At 45.8% G+C, this 19,299-nt stretch overlaps 1 protein-coding gene across 1 annotated transcript; it reads left to right on the forward strand.

The window, feature by feature from the left end:
- The first annotated feature begins 8,049 nt into the window (after positions 1-8,049).
- On the forward strand, positions 8,050-11,239 carry LOC119340516. Its single transcript, XM_037612436.1, has 4 exons — positions 8,050-8,172; positions 8,317-8,470; positions 9,086-10,225; positions 10,315-11,239. Exons 1-4 carry the CDS (start codon positions 8,137-8,139, stop codon positions 11,073-11,075), a joined length of 2,091 nt encoding a protein of 696 aa, XP_037468333.1. The 5' UTR covers positions 8,050-8,136; the 3' UTR covers positions 11,076-11,239.
- The last annotated feature ends 8,060 nt before the right edge of the window (positions 11,240-19,299 follow it).

Below are 19,299 nucleotides of genomic sequence, written 5' to 3' on the forward strand. Positions count from 1 at the left end.
TTCTTCTTCTTCTTCTTCTTCTTCTTCTTCTTCTTCTTCTTCTTCTTCTTCTTCTTCCTCTTCTTCCTTTTTATATAGTTTGAGAAGTAACAAAGAAAAAATACATTGATCAGTACCGCCTTTCAGCCAAAACGCGCTACTGCTACAGAGAAGTACATAAAAAAATACATTGATCATCAATGATCTTTTTGTATAGAATCTAAATTATCAATAGGAATCTACCACCGATTTAAGAACCGGCGAAGACTCCTATTGCACCCTCAGATCCTACACATAGAGTTCAATGAAGACCAAATGCTTGTGATAGTTTGAGAAGTAACATATTTAAGGTGGTCAAATTCTTGCTAGGGGAGCGAGGTGGGACTCAAAATAGCCCCTGCCACAACCTCTTTAGTACCGGTTCGTGCCACGAACCGGTACTAAAAATGCTGGTGCCCGGCCAGCATCTTTAGTACCGGTTCGTGGCACAAACCGGTGCTAAAGATTCGCAATGAACCGGTATTAAAGGTCTCCTCCCGCCTAGTCATTTGAACCGGCACTAATGGACGCATTAGTGTTGGCTCATATGCAAACCGGTACTAATGTTACTCATATTTGACCCTTTTTCTACTAGTGCTAGCTAGCAAACCTTGCAGACAAGCAGCTGGACAGAGCTATCTTGGCTAGCTAGTGGCCGCGAGCGCCGGACGGAGCTGGCATCCGGGCTGCCGCGAGATGGGCTCCGCACTGCCGGCGGTTTTGACCTCGCCTTCTGCCGTCGGTGTTAGCTGCGTCCCATGGCCGAGGATGACTAGGTGGACGGGCCAGAGGTAGGAGGTCACTCGGGGATTTTTGTGCAGACTGACATGTAGGTTCCACAAGTCATAACGCCCGGTCGAATAGAAGGTGTTGACTTAATGGGCGACATGGGCCCTATTTGGATACTCTAAGTCAGAGGTTAGAGTTAGATTCTAACCCTGAACTAACTCTAACCAAAGTGGTGTTTGCACGGCAAGGTTAGATTGACAACAAATGTATCCAAATAGGGCCATGGGTTGAAAGATGCCTATAATGGCACTTTGTAGAGTAGTCCTTTCTTGGTAGGGCTGGTTGGTAAGAGCATGTACAATGGTTGATAAGGTAGTCTTATATTAAGTCTGCCATGTATGCAAGTGGTAGTAGTTTCTTGGCATTATTAGTGGTTTCTTGCATTATTAGGGGTTTCTTGTAAGGAACAATGTACTACTAGTGACAAAAGGCGATTCTAGGTTGCATTGTACTCCAACGAGTACTACTAATGGTCACAGGAGTGTATACCTCGTTTTGTGAGTTCGATCCCGGCCGAATGCACGACAGCCTTTTTTTAAATAGTAACTTCACTGTGAGCCAATATTTTAAACGGGTAGTTTGAGTTTTGAAGTCAAACGGGCGTGCAGCACCACAATCTGGGTGCATTTGATAGCCTAGCCACGTGAACAGGTTTTCCTTCCCAGCATCTCGTGGCTCGCGTGCTCGTCCTAGCCGCACCTCGCTTGCAGCTTCCTCATCAGCTAGTAGCATATTTAAACTAGCGCCTCCCAATTAAGCCCGAGGAGCCAGAAAACCTGGCGGGGCATTGGGAACGGTGCAATATGGCTCTGTACATAAAGTGCTCTACTGCTACTCTGTAGCTTGTGGCGTTGCACACATCGACTTCACTCCATTATTAGCTCTACTATAAAGAAATTCCTCTTTTTGACGTGTTTTTTTTGAAACGGAGGCAAAAGCTTTGCTTCATCTCATTCATAAAGAAGGAACTACTAACAAAGTTCGACGAGATCCATTACACCTCCACAAATGGAAGCGAAAAGCCTAGTCTCGCTGTATCAAATAACTCAAATGTTCTGCCCCCCGCAGTAACGCCGCTGATAAACAGGCTGCTAGTGTGTGCGTGAGAGGAGCGGCTGAATAGAGCACCGATAGTACCCACTAGGCCAGTATGCAGGTGTACTTTCCCTGCATTGATAGTACAGCAATGGTTCTAGAGAAAAGTAGTACCCTCCACTTCCAATTGTAGCTCCTTGGCCCTGAGATTCAAGAGTTCAAAACTGGTGCACTATACTAGATTAGACTAGACTAGACTAGAAGTACAGTACATCGCACTACTAGTTGAGAAAGTAGTACTAGTACTGCTACAGTACAAGTACGTACTCCTCCATCACATAATGTAAGATGTTTTTTGACACTAGTTGGCGTGTACAAAAAATAGCAAAAACATACCCAAAAATTTTCAATCCACGCCAAAAACTACTACCTAGTGCCAAAAATTTCTTACTAGAGCTATTATTTACAGTATAATGCAATCCCATAACGTCCCATAATGCTAGTACTAGTACTAGTAAATAATAGCCTCACCCCTTCCAACTGTAGATCGTTCCCATAGTCAAGGAACGATCTACAGTTGGAAGGGACGAGGCCCTGCGGTTACTACGCTCTTATCTCCTCCTCGCCAGTTCCCCTCCCCCCGAAGAGAAGGTAGTTTGTCGCTGCTCCCATGGATTCGCCAGGCGGTTCTCCTCCTTGTCGGGGCTGGGAGACCTTGGACGACGATCCTCTGAGAGAAATCGCACACCGCTCCGACTTCCTCACCGCCGCAAGACTCGGTGCTTCCTACACCAACTTTTTCAAGATGGTGCTTAAACAGGCTTGGGAAAAGGCCATGCTTGTTGGTCTTCCACGCATCCTCGAGGAGAAGGTTCTTCTATGGGACAATCCTTCAAACAGCCCACCGCTCCCTGGCCATGGTTGCACATTGACTCTGCTAGAGTTGCTGACGTTGAGAGGTAGTCGGATTTTGTCCGATGAGCAGGTCAGTAATGGAGTTTGATCATATAGTACTTAGTTATTTCATTTCCATCCCGTAATTTCTCCACTGCCCATCGTCTTATATATAGGTTTGGGTCGGTGCCAACGAAGATTGGCTTGCATTCCTCCGGCCGGATACCACCATCATTTTGCACAACATCATCAGCAGTGCGGTCGTTCCGGTAGACCCCTTCTCCACCACTGGGATCGGCCTTCCGGACTGGCTAGGCTTGAATACGTATGATGATGCCTACATGAGATTGAAGAAGATAGCAATTGCGGACCCGCCGACAAAGCCACGCGGCTATGACGATTACTATCACATCGTGGTGTTCGACATAAGGATTGCCATAAATGCAAGAGGCAGTAACGACAGAGGCTGGAGCATATTGGCGGCGGTAGAATTGTACCCCTACATGTTCGAAGACGCCATGCGCCATCTAGGCCGCATATTCACAGTGAAAAGCCAGGGGACTTGTTTCATCTGGTTGCCATCTTACGGTACGGGAGATTACAAACGGAATGCCCAAACCATCATTTGCATCCCTAACGGTACTCCATTATTTTGCAGGGACCAGTCATCCCCTGATCAAAATAAGATCGCCAATCCTGGATGTGCATTTGCATCCGCGATTCGGTCTAACCTAGAACCTTGTAGCTGACTTTGGCATATTGGGATCAACTATCTTAGTAGTTGTTACCCATGGTACCACTGATGTGAACATGGTCACACAATTTACCACGACCGGGCCTTCACCATCTACCCAGGTATTCCATTTTTTAACCCTCTCACCTTCTCTTTCATTGTTGTACTAGTACTTACTAGTACTAGTAGGAATACTTTTTACCTTATTCTTTTGCCATTGTGTCTTTGGGGCATTGACCCATGTGCCATTTTTAATTATCTTCCTAAATGTGTAACACAAACACACTGATACGTCCCCAACGTATTTATAATTTCTGATTGTTCCATCCTTTTATATTATCATTCTTGGATGTTTTACATTTATTTTATAACAACTTTATATCATTTTTTTGGGACTAAACTATTGACATAGTGCCCAATGCCAGTTGCTGTTTTTTTGCTTATTTTTTACTTCGCAGAATATCAGTACCAAATGAAGCCCTAATGCCACGAAACTTTTTGAAGATTTTTTCCTGCCCAGAAGACAACTTGGGAGACAAGAAAGTGCACGAGGGAAGGCCCGTGGGGCCCACAAGACACCAGGGCGCTTTAGAGGCCCCTAGCGCACCCTGATGGGTTGTGAGGCCCATGGATGTCCTTTCCACCGCCTCTCATCTCTATAAATACCCAAATATTTCATAAACCCTAGGTAGTCGACGAAACACAATTCCAGCCGCCGCAAATTCTATAACCACGAGATCCAATCTAGAGCCCTATTTCGGCACCTTGCGGGAGGGGAACACGATCACGGAGTGGTTCATCATCCTCATTGGTGCTCCACCGATGATGCGTGAGTAGTTCACCACAGACGTACGGGTCCGTAGGTAGTATCTAGATGATTTTTTCTCTCCTTTTGATTCTCAATACAATGTTCTCCTCGATGTTCTTGGAGATCTATTTGATGTAATAATTTTTTGCGGCGTGTTTGTTGGGATCGGATGAATTGTGAGTTTATGATCACATCTATTCATATCCATACATGATTATTGTAGCCTCGTATTTCTTCTTCGATATTTCGGTTTTGTTTGGCAACTTGATTGATTTATCTTGCAATGGGAAGAGGTGCTTTGTGATGGGTTCGATCTTGCGATGTCCTCACCCAGTGACAGAAGGCGTAGCGAGGCACGCATGTACCATTGCTATTAAGGATAAAATGATGGGGTCTATTCCTACATGAATAGATCTTGTCTACATCATGTCATCGTTCTTATTGCATTACTCCGTATCTCTATGAACTTAATACACTAGATGCATGCTGGATAGCGGTCGATGTGCGGAGTAATAGTAGTAGGTTCAGAATCATTTCGGTCTACTAATCATGGACGTGATGCCTATATACATAATCATTTTCTTGGATATTGTCATAATTATTTGCTCTTCTATCAATTGCCCAACAATAATTTGCTTACCCACCGTATGCTATTTTCTTGAGAGAAGCCACTATCGAAATCTATGCCCCCCGGGTCTAATTCCTATCATATATTTTCAGATCTATATTGATATTTCTGTTTCCAATTTATTTGCCTCTTTTGTTTCAAATCTATAATATCAAAAACCAAAAAATATCTCGCTGAGTTTTATTTGCCTTTATTTTATTTGCATCTATCAGTCTATTGATTTATCATATTTTACTACTTTCAGGGGATTGACAACCCCTCTTACGCGTTGGGTTGCAAGTATTTGTTATTTGTGTGCAGGTGTTGTTTACATAGTGTTGATTGGTCCTCCTACTGAATTGCTAGCCTTAGTTTCATAACTGAAAGAAATATTTACCATTGATGTGCTGCATCATCATCTCCTCTTCGGGAAAATACCAACACGGATACAAGCAAGCACACACCGCAAAAGAATATTACATCAAATAGATCACCTAAGAGTACATTATATTGAAGATCGGAGAGAAGAAGAAGCCATCTAGCTACTAGGTATGGACCTGTAGGTCTGTGGTAAACTACTCACACATCATCGGAGGAACAACAAGGTTGATGTAGAAGCACTTAGTGATTGATTCCTACTTCGCCAGAGTACCGGAAAAGGCCTCCAGATGGGACCATGGAAGAATAAAAGCTTGCAGCGGAAACATTTTTTCGGGTGGATCTCTAGGGTTTTCCCAATATTTGAAAATTTATAGAAGTCAAATTAGGTCAGATGAAGCCACGTGGGGCCCACAAGGTAACATGACGCGCCTTACCCCCCAGGGGTGTGCCTTGTTGCCTTGTCGTCTCACTGCTTCGCATCTGGTCTCCTCCTGAAGCTTTTAGGGTCTCTTATGTATAGAAAAATTGTCAAAAAGTTCCATAGTGTTTGGACTCCGTTTGGTATAGATTTTCTGAAAAACTAAAATCAAGTAGAAAACAGCAACTGGCACTAGGCACTGAGTCAGTAGGTTAGTCCCCAAAAATGATATAAAATTGTATAAAAAGTATGTATGATTGGTAATATAATATGAAACAATAAAAAAATATAGATACATTGGAGACGTATCAACTACCTGATCATGTCAACAAACCACCTTGCTCTTCAAGGTCGTCACAAACAAAGTAGACCGAACCTTTTTGGTTGCCCTTGTTGGAGAGAATATGCTAAAGCATAGACTTTTGAAGCTCGGAGGAGGTTCTATAGGTTTCTTGCCAAATCTAATCTTGATATCATAGTTCTTGGTGGTGAAGAGTTCATTGTCATTCTTGGTGGTGAAGAGTTCATTGTCATTCTTCTGCTTGCAATTGAGCATGCATAGTTCTTGGTGGTGAAGAGTTCATTGTCATTCTTCTGCTTGCAATTGAGCATGCATGTGTTTGCATTGTTGGTACTACGTGTTGAATATGTTATATGATACCAGTGTTACTATTGAATTGTTAAACTTAAGTTTAGTTGTTTAGACAATATATATACTATTGTAAACAAAAAAATGCTGGCATGATAGCAGAATGAGCGCTTTGGGTCAAAAATGTTGTCGCAGTAGCATTTGTGGCTAATGTTTTGTGTAGGTTGTGTAGTTCGATTATATTTGGTGGATAATAGAGAAGTAGTTGCTAGAGTTCACGATTTGCATACCTATGGAGGGGACCGCCGAGGGGAGGGCGTGAATCAGGCTAAAGGATAAACCTCATTGTTAAGTTAAATCCATGAATGTAATATTGTGCAGCGTGGAGGATTTCTCGAGCGAACTATCATTCCGCATCTAGGTATGAACGAACGAACATTTTTGTTCGCTCAAAAGACTGCTCCGAGATGAATGATAATAGAGTGGCAAATCCATCTGGAACAGATGAATTTTTCATGTTGTTAATAACATCGGAAATCCTTATTTGTCACAGGTGAATTTGCGTGCTATTAAATAAGGAATTCCTATGTTCTAAAGTACAAATTGCCTTGTTGTATAAAAAGATTGCCCTAATCTTTTTAGTGATTTGCTATGATTGCAGCGTGGAGGATTGCCATCCTTAAATAAGGAAATGGTGAAAATTGCCATGATCATGATTTGCCATGCCGCCTAAAGGGAATTTGAATGCTACATCAACGGAAACAGGTGAGAATTACCATGCTCGAAAAACAGAAAGCCATCCATGCCATCAACTCTGTTTTCCAGAGGGGTATGTGGGTGCGAACACCTTAGGATTCATGGGCGGGATCCAACGTGCCCGAGGGCATTCACTCGGAGCCCCTAAAAATCCGACCTCAGTTCGTTGGCATTTAGGTTATGCAAAAACGTTGTTGTGTCAGCTAAAAAAAACTACCATGACAATGTTTCCTGTTTGGCTTGAAAAGGTTACCGATGGCGGTCGTCCAAATGAGCTCGTCTTTGAAACACTAATAGTCTGTCGCGGGTGATTAAATGGGTCCGACACTAGTACCTTACTTACCAGTAGCGTCTTGTCATGGTGGCCCTCCACTGGTAAGTGGATTAGCACTAGCAAGGGGCGGTGCCCACCACCGATTTGCCTTTTCCGCACCACTGGTAGCCAACTTTGCAGTAGCGACTCACCCAAGTTATGTTGTGTATAAGGCAACAACCACAAGATCACGGGTTACCATGCCCTGAGCCATGCAGCAAACCACACCGAACTAATCAACGGTGACACATGGGCTAATCGGTTTTTTCTGTTGGATCTATCGACATATTTTGGCCCATGGGCACACTAAGCCAGCTTGTAGCACTCAATCCACTTAACCATAGTACTCCCTCTGTTCGAAAATGCAAGTTTTTTATTAGGATAAATATTTAACAGACAATTATTATGTAAACATCCAATATACATTACGAACAGTTGAGTGCAACATGTAATAAAAAAAGAAACACCAGAAGCGCGTGGTGCAGTTTTTAACTGTAAGAGCTTATATGAGTGGTTGGGTGGTCACTGGTCACATTGATATGCTGGCATGTGATTCATATCTGTAGGCCAGCTTGTGCCTGTCATGAATTTTGGATTTAGCAAGTGCAGGTACTTGTTGATAAATAATTTGTACAACTAGCTACCGCATCAATACTACAAATAGCTCACGTGATCTCCTTGCAAAGCAATAATATGTGCAACTAGCAACCGCATCTGGACTATAAATACGCCACCTGATGATCTGATTTGAGTCACCATTCTTACTCGCACTGCCACACTTAGCAACCCAGGAATATGGATTTGTTCCTGCCACTCGTCTCATTTATTCTGGTGAGTGCATACATACGCCATACTCTTATCAGATACTCATTTCCATATATGTATCACATATACAAACAAATTGCCGTACATATGTAGTAAGTGCGAACTTGTACATCGTAACGATCTTACTGTTATTTGTTATGTTGCACACAGATTCTTGGAGGACAAGGTAGCCAGCATGCGAGTTTTGCCGATGCGGCCAAGATGACGCTGACAAACATGGAGACGCTGACGGCGTACTGGGAGGCGGCGCTTCCAGGAATTCCGATTCCACCAGCTATCAGTGACCTATTAGCGCAACAAAAAGGTCAGTCTCTTTCCACGCAACTGCCATGTATTTTTCAAAAGGGGGAGTACCCCCAGCTCTGCATTATAAGCTGCACACAGCCACTTTATTAATCTTGGAACAAGTTCAAATCACCGGTACCAGACAGTAATAGAAAAAAGGGCATGAATGGTCCCTGCAAAAACAAAAACAGTGGGCATGGCAGGCATGCACATCATATCACTGAAAACTGTATACTATACAAACCAACTTTCGTGTTAGTGACCTTATTTCAATGTTTTTGATAATTAACGGTATAAGTGCGAATGGATTGGAGCTCAGTGTGTACTGTAAACTGAACCAAAACAATATTTGAAAAATAAAACGTTGAGGAATTAACGTGTCTAGATGCAGTAAAAGGGAATATTTGATAGGTAACGATTCTGTCTAAATGTATCCTTCCATTTATTTACATTGATATATATGATCACGTCTGTATATATATGCATACTACATACTATATATATACACGAGTTTAGTTGTTTCTGTTGTTGTTATGACTTTTGTCTGTAGATATGCATACTACATATGTGCATTCAGTGTGTGTTCCCTTAGATGACGTTATAATTAGTCCGGGTAACCTCAAGTTTATTACAGGGCTGCCAAAAATTGGACCAAACTATGAGAGAGTCAAGTCAGAAGCTGGTCACATGGACAACCATGTTCATATCATATCACAAGTTGAAGACGATTTAAAGGAGGCCCATGGGTCTCATGGTGAACAAGGTATAAAGAAGGCCATGATAGCACATGAGCCAAATATTGGTAAGGATCTGAAGACACAACCATTGTCACATGGGTTACAAGCTAAAAATTATGTAGAAGAAAAAACTGCTGCGCATAGAACAAAAAATGAAGAAAATCTAAAGGAAATATCAGTGTCATATGGGTCAGAAGGTGACAACAATTTTAAGAAAGTTTCACTAAATTTGAAGAAGATCCTTGCAGCATATACACCTTTGAAAGATGAAAACCTTAAGGAAATATCTGTCTCCTATGGATCAAAAGGTGGAGAAGCCCACAAAGAAGTTTCAGGGTCATACGGGTTAGAAGGTGAACATAATTTAAAAGAAATATCACTGTCTTATGGTATAAACAGCAATGATACTCCAAAGGAAGAATCTGCATATGAAGAAAATGTAAAAGATATCTCAGTGTCATATGGGTTAGAAGGTTCAACGAGTTTAAAGAAAGTTCCACTAAATTTAAAGAAGAACCTTGCAGCATACAAGGAAATATCTGTGTCATATGGAGCAAAAGGCCAAGAGATTTCAAAGGAAGCATCAGGAATATCTGGGTTAAAAGGTGAAAAGGATTTAAAAGAAATCTCAGTGTCTTATGGTGTTGATGACCATGAAAATCTGAAGGAGATATCTGTGACATACGGATCAAAAGATCAAGAAACTCTGAAGGAACCCTCAGGATCATATGGGTTATTAGAAGGTGAAAAGGAGTTAAAAGAAATCTCAGTGTCTTATGCCGCAGACGGCCATCAAAATCTGAAGGAAATATCGGTATCATATGGATCAAAGGACCAAAAAATTGGCAAGGAAGCATCAGGATCGTATGGGTTGAAAGGTGAAAGGGATTTAAAAGAAATCTCGGTGTCTTATGGTGTAAATGGCCAGGAGATTCTGAAGGGAGGCTCCACAACACATGAAGAAAATTCGAAGGAAGTTACTATGTCATATGGGTCAGTGGAAGAGAAAGATGAACAACCCCACATTCTGAACCAAGGTGAAGTTCATTTTCTACCAGGAAATAGAGTTAATTATTTTATTCGATACAACCCCTCAATTGATTTTTTGCCATTGTACCTGTTGCAGTAAAAGGAGAGGGGAGCCACCACCATGTTCCCCCTCATAGCTACAAGAACAAGAAAGAGGCAGATGTCTTTTTCTTCCACGACATGTTGAGGCCAGGGTCCTTGATCACCCCGACCATCCCTCCGACCACCTCCATGCCAGCGCTTCTTCCCGGCGACATCGCTGACTCCATTCCATTCTCCACCGAACACCTCTCCGACATCACCACGATGTTCGCGCCGGCGTCCCTCACGATGACCAGAGAGATACTGTGGACACTGGAGACCTGCGAGCACCCACGGACGCTGCACGGCCAGAAAGCAGGCTGCGCCACCTCCCTCGAGTCCCTCGCTGAGCTGCCCGGGTCCCTCCTTGGGAGGCGCAACGTCCGCGCGTTCTCCGCCGTGGATCTGCCCATGGATAACCCGGGAACACCGGCGCTTAGGGGGAGGTACAACGTGACGGCTGCACGGAAGCTCTCCGGGTCATCATCTGAGGTCGTAACTTGCCATGACCTGACCTTCCCGTACGCGGTGTACTACTGCCACACGTCCAGCCCTACGGCTGCGTACATGGTGACGCTGGCGAGCGTGGAGGAGGGTGCCTCGCCGGCGACCATGGAGGTCATGGCCGTGTGCCACCTTGACACTTCATTGTGGAGCCCGAAGAACCCGTTCTTTGAGCTGCACAACGTGAGGCCAGGTGATGTGGCCGTGTGCCACTTTCTCACTAAGCTGAGCATCATCTGGGTGTCAATCGAAGGTCATGTCGACACACTGTAGACGGAAACGTTCACGCCCACACGTGTTTTGCTTATGTGAGCTATGACATGCATGTATCGAGATATGTGGTTTGAAATAAGTAGGTGCTTGCTACCACTTCATAATTAAAAACCGTGAAGTCTTAGTTTCTTATGTCTGATAAAATTTTGGTTGTACTACCTCCATTTCGGTCTATTGGGTCCCTTCGTATTTTGAGTCAGATTTTGACCATCTATAGACTACTAAAATATAAAACATATGCTATAAAAAATATATTATTGGATTGGTATTTGAAAAGGCTTTCCGACAATATAATTTTTGTGACATATAGTTTAAATTTTTTAGTTAAATTTTTAGATCAAACTTTAGCTCAAAATGAGAGAGGGTCTAATATACCTTAATGGAGGTATTACGAAAGAAGAACACTAAGTAAAGCGTTATAGGCAAAAGGTTGCAACCTGGTGAACCTCTATATTTATATCTGCAACCTGGTTGTTCATGCTGCTGCGACAATCATTATTGGAATTGTCACGTGTCAGTTGTTTGCCGAGTCTACTTTATCAAATGTAGAAGGGAAAGAATAGGCTATGCAACTCAATGCATTGATCGGTGCACCCGGCACGTATATATAAGTACAGAGGGGGCCACAACCTCAACTATACAGAGGAACTAGGAGGTGGGTCCAAGACACAATATACACGTACACAATATATTCAACACCCCCCCGCAGTCGAAGCGGCGCCGGAGACTGGAATGAAACTCCTTGAAGGTGGAAGTCGGTAGTCCCTTAGTCATCACATCGGTGAACTGTTGTGCAGTCGGAACATGGAGGACCCGAATATGTCCAAGGGCCACATGCTCGCGCACAAAGTGAATGTCCAGCTCAATATGCTTAGTCCGGCGATGATGAACGGGGTTGGCGGAAAGGTACACCGCAGAAACGTTGTCACAGTAGACAATTGTAGCCTGGGAGACGTCATGATGCAACTCCTGAAGTAACCGTCGTAGCCAGGTGCACCCGGCGACGGCGTTAGCCACAGCTCGGTACTTAGCCTCCGCGCTAGAGCGCGAAAACGTAGGTTGTCGCTTGGACGGCCACGAGACGAGTGAAGGACAGAGGTAAACGCAGTAGCCAGAGGTGGACCAATGGGTGTCGGGGCAGCCGGCCCAGTCCGCGTCGGAGTAGGCCACCATCTCCAGAGAAGTGGACGCCGTGAGAGTAAGCCCAAAAGCCATCGTGTCGCGGATGTAACGAAGAATCCGCTTCACGAGGGTCTAATGGGAGTCACGACGGGCGTGCATATGCAAACACACCTGCTGAATAGCATACTGTAAATCCGGCCGGGTGAGAGTCAGATACTGAAGAGCACCAATAATGGACCGGTAGAATGGAGCATCCGACGCAGGAGATCCCTCGAGAGCAGAAACCTTGGCCTTCGTGTCAACAGGAGTAGCAACAGGGTGACAGTTGAGCATGCCGGCACGCTCAAGTAGCTCGTGCGCATACTTCTGCTGATGAAGAAAGAAGCCGTCGGGTCGCCAAACGACCTCAATGCCAAGGAAATAATGTAGAGCGCCCAGGTCCTTGATGGCAAACTCATCATGCAGCCGGAGAGTAATCTGCTGAAGAAGGGCTGCAGAGGAGGCCGTCAAGATGATGTCGTCGACGTAGAGGAGCAAATATGCAGTCGTGTCGCCGTGGTGATAGACAAACAACGAGGCATCCGAGCGAGTGACACTGAAGCCCAGTGTCTGAAGGAACCCGGCCATACGCTGGTACCAGGCGCGAGGTGCTTGCTTGAGCCCGTAGAGACACCGGGACAACAAACACACATGCCCAGGAAGAGATGCGTCGACGAAACCGGTCGGCTGCTCACAGTAAACCTGCTCCTCAAGATGGTCGTGAAGAAAGGCGTTGGAGACATCCATCTGATGAACCGGCCAGCCTCGGGAAACTGCCAGCTGGAGAACTGTGCGGATCGTGCCCGGTTTGACAACCGGGGCAAACGTCTCGGTGAAATCAACTCTAGCGCGCTGCCGAAAACCACGGACCACCCAGCGAGCCTTGTAGCGCTCAAGTGTACCATCCGAGCGGGTCTTATGGCGAAAGACCCACTTGCCGCTGATGACATTGGCGCGAGAAGGCCGAGGAACCAGTGTCCAGGTATGGTTCCACTAAAGAGCGTTGAACTCTTCCTGCATCGCAGCAAGCCAGTGAGGATCACTAAGGGCTCCACGAGCGGACGCAAGGATCGGTGATGGCTCACTGGTGGAGGCGGTGAGAAGATACTCGTCGCTGGAGTACCGTAGGCTCGGGCGATGAACGCCGGCTCGAGCCCGAGTGACGGGGCGAGATTGCAACTCGGCGACTGGCGAGGAGGTCGGCGAAGAAACCGGCGAAGCCGCCGGCGAGACGGCCGGTGAAGAAGCGGCGCCCAAGGCGTGGGGGGCGGGCGAGGTGGGGGCGCCACCTGAGGCGCCCGAGGCGGCTGGGCCGACCGAGACAGCCGGCGATGGGGCGGCGCCCGAGGTGGCCGGTGAAGATACCGGCGACGGGGCGGCCGATGAAGATGCCGGCGAAGAGGCCAGCGACGCAGCGGCTGCCGGCGAAGATGCTGGCGAGGCGGGCGATGCCGAGGCCCCTGACGGAGTCGACGAGGACGTCGTGGGGGCGCGAGTCGCAGCTCGTCCCACGACAGGAGGACCGCCGAAGCCCGGGGGCGGTCCAAGAATCGAGCGAAGCCGTCCACCTGACGGGGTCGCTGGAGGGCCGCCGCTGGCCGGCGGCGATGGGGCGACGGGAGGTACCTGCTGAAATGGAAACACCGTCTCATCAAAGTAAACGTGCCGGGAGGTGAATACACGATGTGAGACGGGATCGTAGCAGCGGTATCCTTTGGTGTTAGGTGAGTAGCCAAGGAAGATACAAGTGACTGAGCGAGGTGCAAGCTTATGAGGCGCGGTGGCGGCGAGACTAGGATAGCAGAGACAGCCAAAGATGCGAAGGCCATCATAAGATGGGGGCGCACCAAAGAGGAGATGGTGAGGGGCATAGTTCCAGCGTGGGCGGCACGGGCGGATGTTAATGAGGAGGGTGGCGGTGGCAAGAGCGTCCGCCCAAAACCGGGGAGGCACGTTAGAGTGAAAGAGTAAGGTGCAGACGCAGTCATTAAGAGTGCGAAGCATACGCTCGGCACGACCATTTTGTTGGGACGTGTAGGGGCAAGTGAGGCGGAAGATAGTGCCGTGGGAGGCTAGAAGGTTACGAACAACGGTCGTTGTCAAACTCTTTTCCATTGTCAGTTTGTAAAGCAAGGACAGGACGACCGAACTGTGTGGTGACGTAGGAATAAAAGACGGTGAGTGTGGCAAGGGCGTCGGACTTGCGACGAAGAGGAAATGTCCACACATAATGAGAGAAATCATCTAAGATCACCAAATAGTATAGGTAACCCGTGTTGCTTGCAACCGGGGATGTCCAAACATCACTATGCAATAACTGAAACGGAAAAGTGGAAACAGTGGTAGATACGCTAAAGGGAAGATGAACGTGTTTGCCAAGACGACAAGCCTCACAAGTATGGTCGATCTTATTGCATGAGAATGAAAAACTCTTAAGTATTTGACGCAAAGTGGTGGAGTTCGGGTGTCCCAAACGAGCATGCCAAAGGTTGACACCCACGGCGAGGGCGACTGGGGTGGTGGAGGCGATGGTGGAGGAGTGCACCGGATAGAGCTCGTCAAGACTATCGCAATGGTGAAGGACCATCCGAGTACGGGCGTCCTTCACAGAAAAACCGACATCATCGAATTCAACGGTAATGGGATTCTCACGGGCAAGACGACGAACAGATACAAAGTTCGTAACTAAATCAGGAGACATAAAAACATCAGACATAGTGATAGGTGCAGATGTGGAAGGAAACGAAGCACGACCAACATGTGTGATAGGTAAAGAGGGTCCGTTGCCAACAGTGATGCAAGTAGGAGTATGAACCGGAGTGGAGGAGGTTAGAGTACCAGGATGAGATGTCATGTGCGCGGTGGCGCCCGAGTCCATGTACCAAGCGCCGCCGGTGATGGGGCCGAGTGCAGGGCGGCCAAGGAAGTGGTGTCCCATGGCGGTGAGACCGGCAGTGAGGCGAAGCCACCGTAGGGCTGAACAGGGGCGGACGGAGCATGGCTCCCGACCATCGGCGGGGCGAGCAGAGTTGCAGAGCCGGCACTGGCCGGCTACTGCGGCACGGTGAAGTAGGCCGGATGGCCCGCCGGAAAAATCTGCGGCATGGTGAAGGGATCCAGCGCGTCTGCGTACATGTAGCTGAAGAGAGACGACGTGGCAGAAGACATTGCAGTGGCGGCGGCACGGACGGTGGCGGCGGCGGCCCGGTGCTGCGGCGGCGGAGGCTAGAGGCGGTTCGGACGATCTGGCGAGCGGGCGCGGACGATGCTGGCTGGAGAGCGAAGCGGGCCAACGAGCGAGCGGCGTGCCAGCAAGACCTCCAGTAGATGATAGACTATGCTTGTAAACGTGTAAGGAAAGAAGTAGCACCGTGGTGTAGTAGTAGTAGAATAGATGAAGAGATTAAGCTAGGCAGGCGTACGCACTAGGCAGGCTAGCGGAATCGATCAAGCAATTGGCTAGCGGGATCGATAAGCAACGTGCATGCAACACGATCGATCGGGGCTTGCGGCAGCCGGCGGCTACGCGCGCGAGGCAGGATCGGGGCTTGCGGCAGCTGGCGGCTACACGCGTGAGGCAGGGAGATGCGGGAGCGGTGGCCGGCGCGGAGGGCGCGCGAACGGCGGCGGCGGTGGCAGCGCGGAGGAGATGCGCGGCGGCGGCGGTGGTGGCGGAAGCGAGAAAGAAACCTAAAAAACTGATACCATGTAGAAGGGAAAGAATAAGCTGTGCAACTCCATGCATTGATCGGTGCACCCGACACGTATATATAAGTACAGAGGGGGCCACAACCTCAACTATACAGAGTAACTAGGAGGTGGGTACAAGACACAATATACACGTACACAATATATTGAACATCAAGTATTCGGCAAACATGCCTTTTTCTGAGAGCGTCGGAAAAAACACAAAGCAAAAAGAAAAAACTCGGCATACTGGTGGTTAGCATAGTGTTATGCTTGACAAAAGAAAAAGAAAAAACAGTCGGTAAATTCTTTGGCGAGAGTGTTTTGTGTCATTTATCTAGTGTTTTGGGCACTAGCGACACCCATTGATTCCAGTAGTGAGTCAGGTTGATAGATGGCGCAGCGACTATTTATTCGCGGGAGAAGTCTCGCAGAAGGTACTCCTACGAATTAGTTGGGCCGGCCCGTTCGCTGTTCGCGCACGCTCAGTAAAAAGATAGAGGGAAAAGGGGCAAACAGGGATTGATCCCTGGCCAACAGGGATAACACGCGCGCTGCTAGCCGCCATAACCACGGTGCACAATTGGTTGTCACCGGGCGCACGAACTTCTTTATTCCATATAAACAGGATTTTATTTTTAGTTTGTTTCTGTTTTCGAGTTTATTTGCTCATTTTGTTATTATTCTACATTTTTTATATGTCAATAATATTTTTCAAATACACGTGTAACATTTCTTCTCCATTTTCCCTTTTTCTTTTCCTTTCTTATGTTTCTTTGCATTTTCATTCTACATCTTCATATATGTCAAAACATGTTGTTAAGAAGTGATCAACATTTTTTGTATACATGTTCAACATTGTCCGAACGCTTATTCAGCATTTTATAAATACTTGTTCAAAATTTTAATACTTATTTTATATTTTTCAATTACATGTTCAACATTTTTCATATACTAGTTCAACATTTTTTAATACTTATTCAACATTTTGAAATACTTTTTGAACATCTTTAATACTTATTCAAAATTTTGAAACAATTTTTCAAATAGTCGTTCAACAATTTTTAATACTTTTTCAACATTTTAGTATTTATTCAAAAAATAATAATACATGTTCAACATTTTGCCAATATTTGTTCAGCATTTTTTTAATACTAACTCAACATTTTTCAGCTACTTGTTCGCCATTTTTGAAAATAATTTTGAAGAGTTTTTTTTGTATATATATGTAGAATATTTTGAAATATAAAGAAAAGTGCAAAAATAAAGCGAAAATGAAAATAGAAAACAGGGAAAAAATGGCCATTGCCGCGCACATGGCTGGGCCGACCCATCTTTCCTGTGCGCTCGCTGACAGCGAGTAATAGGGGTCCCCTTAGATGGCTCGGTGAGAAATGTCTATAATCACAAGCAGGCTCCTTTAGCGCCATATGTTGGAATTTATTAGTAGCCTTTGGCCCAAAGGGCAACTAAAATTCTAAAATTCTCTTGGCCCATTCATGCATAGCTTGTGAGTGGTGTGAGTGGGACTAAAGTTTAGTCCCTCCCCAGGAGTTGAGAGAGACTTGCACCTTTTTATAAAGTGAATTCTTTTACCACTTGTAAGAGTATGAGTAGAGGACACCTACACACGCGCTCCTCCTCCTCTCCTCGTCGAGCCGCGCCACGGGTTATGAAAATGAGCCGAGCCAAGGACAGAGCTATGCACGTTGTCTATATTTTTGCTTCTTGGGAATAATTAATAAGGCATTAGTTAATAATTAATGGACGCCTTAATTTGTCAGCCGTTTCCAATTCTTTTGGATCATGGGGTTGTTACTTGGATGTGGGTCTTCTCCATATGGTTTCACACCATCGTTCCAGATTTGCGCCGCCACGCAAGTCTTCTTCATCCATCCTTTCGGCGTGCACCGCGAGAAGGGACAGCAGGCCTCCGGAACCCCACCTCTCGTGATCTTGTATGGGAGAGGGGCGATCAGGTTTTTAGGGAGCGCACCCGCGCGACTGCTGGCAGCATGACTTCGCCAACAAGGACTTCTTCCCCGACCTCGGCAACCTCTTCCTCAATGACACGGTCAGCAACGTCAACGCCAACGGTGTTGCTCCCGTTGCAACGTATGTTATTTTGTCCTTCTTGTTTGAGATTGTGGTAGAATTCATGTTTCTAGTCTGTGCCCTAGAATCGATTTGTTATTACTGTCATGATTTACTTTCTGCTTATTCGGATTAAATCTCGTAGTAATTTGCTCATATATTCAACAATCCAAAAACCTGATTATAGGAAATTTACTACGAGTGGTTTTGCTGCGCATCTGAAGCCACCTACCTTTAAGTGAAGGAAATATGCCCTAGAGGCAATAATAAAGTTATTATTTATTTCCTCATATCATGATAAATGTTTATTATTCATGCTAGAATTGTATTAACCGGAAACATGATACATGTGTGAATACATAGACAAACATATAGTCACTAGTATGCCTCTACTTGACTAGCTCATTAATCAAAGATGGTTATGTTTCCTAACCATAGACATGTGTTGTCATTTGATTAACGGGATCACATCATTAGGAGAATGATGTGATTGACATGACCCATTCCGTTAGCCTAGCACTTGATCGTTTAGTATATTGCTATTGCTTTCTTCATGACTTATACATGTTCCTGTAACTATGAGATTATGCAACTCCCATTTACCAGAGGAACACCTTGGGTACTACCAAACGTCACAACGTAACTGGGTGATTATAAAGGAGTACTACAGGTGTCTCCGAAGGTACATGTTGGGTTGGCGTATTTCGAGATCAGGTTTTGTCACTCCGATTGTCGGAGAGGTATCTCTGGGCCCTCTCGGTAATGCACATCACTATAAGCCTTGCAAGCAATGTAGCTAATGAGTTAGTTACGGAATGATGCATTACGTAATGAGTAAAGAGACTTGCCGGTAACGAGATTGAACTAGGTATTGGATACCGACGATCGAATCTCGGGCAAGTAACATACCGATGACAAAGGGAACAACGTATGTTGTTATGCGGTTTGACCGATAAAGATCTTCGTAGAATATGTAGGAACCAATATGGGCATCCAGGTTCCGCTATTGGTTATTGACCAAGAATAGTTCTAGGTCATGTCTACATAGTTCTCGAACTCGTAGGGTCCGCATGCTTAACGTTACGATGACAGTTTTATGATGAGTTTATAAGTTTTGATGTACCGAAGTTTGTTCGGAGTCCCAGATGTGATCACGGACATGACGAGGAGTCTCGAAATGGTCGAGACATAAAGCTTGATATATTGGACGACTATATTCGGACACCGGAAGTGTTCCGGACGTTTTCGGAGAAAACTGGAGTGCCGGAGGGTTACCGGAACC

Source organism: Triticum dicoccoides, chromosome 7B (assembly GCF_002162155.2).
Source record: "Triticum dicoccoides isolate Atlit2015 ecotype Zavitan chromosome 7B, WEW_v2.0, whole genome shotgun sequence".
In the NCBI taxonomy this organism is placed as follows: domain Eukaryota; kingdom Viridiplantae; phylum Streptophyta; class Magnoliopsida; order Poales; family Poaceae; genus Triticum; species Triticum dicoccoides.